The sequence below is a fragment of the Acanthopagrus latus genome, chromosome 22 (genome assembly GCF_904848185.1).
Source record: "Acanthopagrus latus isolate v.2019 chromosome 22, fAcaLat1.1, whole genome shotgun sequence".
Lineage (NCBI taxonomy): Eukaryota > Metazoa > Chordata > Actinopteri > Spariformes > Sparidae > Acanthopagrus > Acanthopagrus latus.
In genome coordinates, this window is record NC_051060.1 from 25426771 (window position 1) to 25434579 (window position 7809).

Below are 7809 nucleotides of genomic sequence, written 5' to 3' on the forward strand. Positions count from 1 at the left end.
TTCCTGTGACTTCTGTCGAGTTGACATGTTTTCAGAACTGCAACAGTTTGTTGCTCAAGTTATTTTTCAAGTAAAACATAAAAAAGCATTTTAGAGTAAAAGTACTCTGTTACTTTCCACCACTGAGTATTTTACCTGCTTCTTCTCCACACTGTTCAATATTTGTATTAAGTTGTGTATTTGTTGTAAAGTGAAGCTGTTTGGTACCGATTTGTTTTTAATGTGTTTGTTTGTGTCGTTGAATCTTCTTTATGTGTTAAAGACGATCAGAGTCACCGCGTGCCTTCTCTTCCTGTCAGTATTGTTCATGTCTGTATTGATCCTTTTCAAGCGCCGACAATCATTTTATTTTACAAATAATAAAAATGTTCAACTGTTTTCATGTGAACTTGTTGAAGAATTCTGTGTTTTGTTGTCGTCAGTTTGGAACGTCACTATTTAGGGAAGTCAATGTTAGCATTTAGCTTTATGTTAGCATTTAGCTAAGAGCCCTGGCGTGTCTCGGTCCCCTTACAGCTGTCGTGATGATAAATCTGTTGCCTTTGTACAAACTTTAATGCTTCAAACTGCAGTTTTAGAGCTGAAAGAAGTTCAGAAATCTGAGAAAACTCTGAAGAAACATTTATTTAGTTTTCTCGATCAGTACAAAACACTCAGGTGAAGAAGAAGAAGTGATTCCTTTGGAATCAGGTTTAAACACAGTTTGTCAAAGAAGACAAACTGTGCACACATCACTGGTGACTCCGCCCCCTGTTGGTGACATCACATGTGGGGCTGAGGGCATCGTAGAGTCGGTGGACGGCGACCTCCACCATCTCCCTCAGAGTCTCGTCCTCTGCACACGTCACCACCTGCAGGACGACACAGAGGTCAGAGGTCAGAGCCGCTCGTCAAACATCATCAGACTTATGAAACTTTTATATCAGTGGTGTCAAACTGATCCAGTAAAGGGCCATGTGGCTGCAGGTTTTCATTCCAACCGAGCAAGAACACGCCTGATTTGGATCAGGCGTGTTCTTGCTTGGTTGGAATGAAAACCTGCAGCACCTGATTTGGATCAGGTGTGTTCTTGCTTGGTTGGAATGAAAACCTGCAGCCACATGGCCCTTTACTGGATCAGTTTGACACCCCTGTTTTATATCTTTAATTCCATTAAACACATCGAGGAGCTTCACATGTCGACCGCCAGCTGCAGCGAGCGGCTGTTTGAGGAAATCAATGAAAACTTAATATTTGAGGAGTTTTTTAACATTTTTATCTTCAGCAGGAACCAAAGATCCACGGACAGGAAGTCCGACCGTTCAGAGGGACGGACCGACATGTTGGAGACAAACTAACATCCAGCAGACGTTAAAACAGATAAATGAGACTGACAGAAATAAACTCAATAAATATGTTAATAATTCATTAAATGCACCAAAAATAATATTTAAAATAAAAACTGATCCTTTTTATCAGCTTCTTGGAACATTTTCCATCATGTAATTTATTAAATTAGAATTTTAAATGTATTTCTATTATTTAACACATTTCTCTCCATAATGAAGCAGAAATAAAGAAAAAAGAAAAAGAAAAACAGACATAAAAAAGGCAAAAAAAGTAAATTTAACATTAATTAATGAACAAATAGGTAAATGAATTAAATGTAAAATGTAATGATATACAGCTAATAATCTCTGATGATCAGAGACAGGAGACGCAGACAGGAGGTCTCACTCTGCTCTCATGTTGGACTCACCCTGGTCTGCGGGTCGACGGCGGCGGTGACTCCGTCCACCGTCACGCTCAAAGTTTTGTCGTCTTTGAAGTGAACGCAGTCGTCTCCGAACATGTCGCTGTGAAACAAACACACCACACACATAGTTAACTGCTGTCGACGGTCCGTCCAGAACCAGAACTCAGCTACTCCACGTCTCTTCACACAGTGACCGCGCTGGTCAGCTCTTATTTTGAGATGTCAACAGATATTTCCTTCTACAGCTTCTGTTTATCTCCCACATAGATATAATTTAACAAACTGTTGTTAGAGATTATAAAAGACGATGTTGTTGAACAGAGAAAACATTATCGGACCTCTCAGACCGACTGGATTTCTGGCAGCTTCTCCACCGTTACAGTATTGATTAGTTACGATCAATACGTTCGTCACTCGTCCTGACGACAGCTCCTCGACAGATTTTAGATTTATAATTTAAATGAACGAGTGCAGAAGAAATAAAATCTTTCGGGATCTGAACCAGTAAAAGTTCTTTTAGTTCTGCTGTTTTCACTCTCAGACTCCACCCGGCCGGCACTGCAGGCTGAGTGAATCAAACGTCCTCCAGGTGTGTTGGTACTTACTGCAGCATGAGCTCCAGTCTCTCTACAAACAGCTCCGAGTCCGACGTTTCTTTCTTGCCCTCCAGAACTGAAACAGACAGACAGAGGTGGGTCAGAACCGGTTCCTACTGATCGGTTCAGTCTCACATTCTATTCACTCACACTTTTGGGCGTTGGGGTTAGATTGGACCTCCAGGACCACCGTAGTGACGACATCAGCGTACATGTCATTGAGCGGGTTGGCGATCCACTGAGGACAGAAAGAGACACGTTTCAGGTCCATTAAACTGAAACAGTTCTGGTCCGTTTTCGATCTGTCTGTTTTTATCTGACATCACAGGAGGAGGATGTCGTGATGACATCATCCACAGGAAACTACGATACAGTAAATATATCATCAGCCGCGATGACATCACCAGAACTTTTCTGAGGAGATGAGATGATAATAATAATAATGAACACTGCAGATGCTCCTCAACAGACAGAACAGAACAAAGGCCCGTATGGACCCGCGGTCTGACTCATTCATGGCTGCAGCTGTTCAAAACGTCTGAACTTGTTTTTTTGAGCCTCTGACCTCCAGCAGCACCATGCCGGCCTCGTGAACCAGAGTGATGCTCTTAAAGATCTTGATGGTGATCTTAGACGCTGCCTCCACCTGCTCCACGTCTCCTGAACACACAAACACACGGCGCATCACACACAGGCGACACTCAGACAGAACCAAGGTCCGACTCACCGGACGGCGTCGGGACTTTACCTGTGAGGCTGCGGAGCTGGCTGACCAGCAGCGAGATGGGTCCGGTGTACGGGATGGCCTGAGACTGTGTCACTGTGCCCATACACAGATCTGTGTAGTCTGAGCAGAGAGAGGACAGAACAGTGAGGAAAACCACAGCACCTGAACACCACATAGCAGCGATGTGTTCAGGGACGCAGCAAGCAAGAGAGACAGACGGTGATACTGACTGGAGAGGTCGGAGGGCGTCATGATGTGATAGTTGAAGTTCCTCTTGACGAGGATCCCGGAGATCCTCTGACCCTGAACACACTTTCTGTCTGTCAAAGAGCCCATCACCTGCAGCAGAGCATGCTGGGAGTTAACACGACTCAACCAGTCGCAGCCGTCAGGTGAAATCTGATGTGACGGAGTTTCACACCAACCTTTGCCAGCTTCTCTCCTCTGAAGTTGAGTGTGACGGCCTCTGTGTTTCTCGGGTTGTGGACTTCGATGTCGACCTCGTCGTTGTCTTCATACTCGCGGATCAGTGCCGCTTTCAGACGGGCCATCTCGTTCTGCTCGCCGTGGACCAGAATCTGGAGACACAGATTCAAATGGTGTCATGTTACTGTGAACGAGCCCCTCTTGTAGTTTGAACAACCTCAGCTCAGAGTTGTGATGTTTTCAGTGGGTTAGGTGGAGGAATTATTATCTCTGAGCCTTCAAAACCGAGCATCGTCACGCGCGTGTTCAGGTCACGTCGTTACCACATGAGGAGGTTTGAGCGCTCTGATGAACTCGCTGGTCTGCTGGTAGTCAGTGTGAGCAGAGAAGGAGATGTAGTCCACGGACATCTTCAGGAGCAGCTTCTGACCCGACATGGTGGTGATCTCATCGGGCTCCGTCATGATGTGCTGAAACACAAACACGGTCAGATATCCAAGACCTGGTTACACATCAGTGTTAGCATCATCAGGCTAACATCAGTGTTAGCTTCATCGGGCTAACATCAGTGTTAGCATCATCAGGCTAACATCAGTGCTAGCTTCATCAGGCTAACATCAGTGTAAGCATCAGGCTAACATCAGTGTTAGCATCATCAGGCTAACATCAGTGTAAGCATCAGGCTAACATCAGTGTTAGCTTCATCAGGCTAACATCAGTGTTAGCAACAAGCTAACGAACATCCTTCTGGTGGTTTCGTTCTACATTCTTTCTCATTTACTTCGATCTGTGTTCTACCGTTTCCTGTTTCCCAGCATGCTTCAGTCCCAGTGTGATGAGCTGCACCCACCTTCGCGAGCGTCCCCTCCACACAGTATCCAGCGATGATGACTCCGTTCCTCTTGTCGGTGCACCAGCTCTCAAACAGCTCTCTGGACAGGCCGCTCTGCATCATACCAGGAGACGCCATCACCACGCTGGGACCGATGTCGTCAAAGTGGTCCATGCTCTGAAACACACGGGAACGTCACAACGAGCGTGGGGGTCGAACCTGTGACGAGGCGCGGTGCGTTCACTGACCTTGAGGTTGCTGATGTGCTTGAAGACAAACGGGTTGTTGATGTTAATGGCCTTGCGGATCTTGTCATTCATGGCGTTGATGTACGTCTGGTAGACAGCCATGCACTTCCTGGCCAGAGACGAGGCGTAGTAGATGGGGATGTCGTGGAGCTCCGGGTGGTTCTGCCAGTACTCATCTGAACACACACAGAGGAAACTCAGGCAGCTGAGACGTATACGGAGCTCGTATCCTTATAGTGACATGAGATGGTTTACAGGCTCATCACAGTGACGTCACTTCCTGAACACAACTTTCAGAAAATCTTCTCAGATGAACATAAATTAACTGTGTAGCAGTAAGAAGCTAATGTTAGGCTACAAACAGACGACATCACGGTCACATGACTGAATCGTCTCCACCACTAAGAGTCTTACTGCACAATTACTATCCAGGTTTTCTATAAACTGATCAATGTACAAGTTGTAAAGTCAGAGTTAGAACAGTGTGGAACTAAAGTGGCCTGTAAAGACGGACTAGTGAGTAGATGAGTCTCCGTGTTACTCAAGAACTTGATGTCTGACAGCAACAGACCAGAACAGACCAGAACAGACCCATTAAGGCCTGCAGTGTCAGATCGTCTCACCCAGGATGAGCAGCAGCTCCTGGGCTCGACCCAGAGCGAAGACGGGGATCAGACAGCGACCCTCCCTGTTCACAATGTCGTGGACCGTGTTACAGAAACGAGCCTCCCTCTCCTCCCGCTTCTCATGGATGTGAGTCCCGTAGGTGGACTCCTGACAGACAGATGGGCAGACAGACAGACAGACAGACAGACGTCAGTAAGTCCCTCTTCCACACTGACTGAGTGTTAAAGTTGATCTCTTCAGACTCTCACAGTGATCAGGATGTCTGGTTTGACACTGGGGATCTCTGCTGCCATCAGATGTCGGTCCTCCTGACGAGAGAAGTCTCCTGTGTACAGCAGCTACACACACACACACACATCAGAGTATCATCAATGCATGGACTGATCGTGAGGCTGCTTCAGAGTCGCCGGCTGCACCGACTCACCTTCACTCCGGCGATCTCGATCATGAACATGGCGGCTCCGAGCACGTGACCCGCGTGGTAACACCAGAACTTGATGCCGGCCACTTCCTTCACCTCGTGGAAGTTGATGGTCTCGATCTTCTCCATGCTCTCCTCCAGGTCCGTCTCCGTGTACAACATGTCGTCTGCTGAGATGTTGCTGCAGCAGCAAGCACACACCTGCATCACCACACTGAACACACGCTACACACCTGCATCACCACACTGAACACACGCTACACACCTGCATCACCACACTGAACACACACTACACACCTGCATCACCACACTGAACACACGCTACACACCTGCATCACCACACTGAACACACGCTACACACCTGCATCACCACACTGAACACACGCTACACACCTGCATCACCACACTGAACACACACTACACACCTGCATCACCACACTGAACACACGCTACACACCTGCATCACCACACTGAACACACGCTACACACCTGCATCACCACACTGAACACACACCCTGACACCACACTGAACACACACTACACACCTGCATCACCACACTGAACACACGCTACACACCTGCATCACCACACTGAACACACGCTACACACCTGCATCACCACACTGAACACACACCTGAATATAAAGACCTAATTTCCCCTCACAGATTAATAAAGTTATTGATCTATTGATCACACTTATCACAGTCCTACCCGACTCTGACCCGGTCTTACCTGACTTTGACGTAGTCGGACAGCAGCCAGCGGTAGATGGCCTTGGTGGCGTGAGTCATGAAGGTGCGTCCTTTGAAGCTGGTCTTCTGCAGGAACCAGGGCAGAGCTCCACAGTGATCCAGGTGGAAGCTGAGGGGAGAGGAGACGGGTCAGCTCCACATCAACACCGACCTTCACCTCGTCTCAAGAAGAGTTTCACACCTGAACCTAAAACTGTTGCAACTAACTCCTGCACCGTGTTGTCCGAACTCTTCATGTGTCCAACAACTCTTTTAATCAATAACTAAACAGATACAATTTGTTCTGGGTGGGAGGAGGATCCAGAGGGTTAGTTCTCATGATGCTGTGATGATTAATATGATTCTATATGAAGTTCTAATATGATCTGAACTCACTGGCTGATGAGCAGCAGGTCGATTTCAGCCGGATCGATCAGATCGATGTACGGCAGAGCGTCCATTCCCTCCAGGCCCGGATGGATCCCGCAGTCCAACTGAGACACACACACACACACACACACACACACACACACACACACACACACACACAGTGAGGTGAGGCTGCAGACGGGCAAGTTGTCAGATGGTACAGGTGATGTGAACAAACGTACCATAATCTTTCGTCCCTTGAACTCCAGGATGATGCAGGACCGTCCCACTTCCTGTCCTGCTCCTCTGGACAACAACACACAGACAACATCAGTTTCTTGTTTCATCAACATGCAGATGTTTTTATCTCATCAGATCAGAATCAACTGAAGGGTGAATCCAGGTTATTGCCTGAGATATTAATCAAACATCAGATATGTTCTTCACAACACCGTCTTCTGAAGTGTGAGGCGGTTTCAGCTGGTTTGGATCATTAGTCCTGGTTGACTGTGTTGTGTTCATCCTCTGCTGACTCATTTATGACTTTTTGTTATGTGTTATCTACGCAGAATTCAACAAGGACTCATTAATACTCTAAAAAGACGGATGTTAACGAGGGTTTTGTCTTTGTTGAGCTACAGAAGACCCACAGACACAAAGATGGCTGTTTTCTGACCGGACTCTGGTGTGAGAGCGGCGGGCAGAGGGACTCACAGCGGGCGGATGAGCAGCTGGTCGCTCTCCTCGGCGGGAACACCGGCGTCACTCTTCCGTTTCGCCGCCATGTTTAACGTTACAAACCTCTCAGAACTCCGATCACGACTTAATGTAGCTGCTCCGCGCGTAGCCACAAGTTTGGCTACTACGTCACTTCCGGCCCGTGCGGAAATCTGTCCGTGTAAAATAACCGGCTGCAACATTGGTTCCACCGTCAGAAGTTCAAATATCCGGTTACCAGAGATTTATTGTGCTCATGTAGGTTTCCTGGCAGACATCTTGTTTTTCGTAATTTTGTGTGATTTTATTCAACAGTAAAATTTTTAACTCTTGATTGAAACACGTGAAGCAACTCGTAACTCGACGATTGTTAAGTTGTA

The 7809-nt window shown here is 47.0% G+C and overlaps 1 protein-coding gene across 1 annotated transcript; it reads right to left on the bottom strand.

Moving 5' to 3' along the window:
• Positions 1-598: 598 nt before the first annotated feature.
• Positions 599-7618, bottom strand: LOC119012754 (cleavage and polyadenylation specificity factor subunit 3-like). The gene is made up of 18 exons (XM_037086866.1): positions 7427-7618; positions 6955-7018; positions 6740-6837; positions 6345-6473; positions 5616-5793; positions 5440-5529; positions 5188-5338; positions 4565-4740; positions 4335-4493; positions 3808-3954; positions 3484-3636; positions 3289-3397; positions 3080-3178; positions 2897-2991; positions 2482-2569; positions 2341-2407; positions 1739-1835; positions 599-851 (listed from the first exon to the last, which is right to left on the bottom strand). The coding sequence occupies exons 1-18, from the start codon at positions 7495-7497 to the stop codon at positions 732-734; spliced, it is 2091 nt and encodes a 696-aa protein (XP_036942761.1). The 5' UTR covers positions 7498-7618; the 3' UTR covers positions 599-731.
• Between the last annotated feature and the right edge of the window lie 191 nt (positions 7619-7809).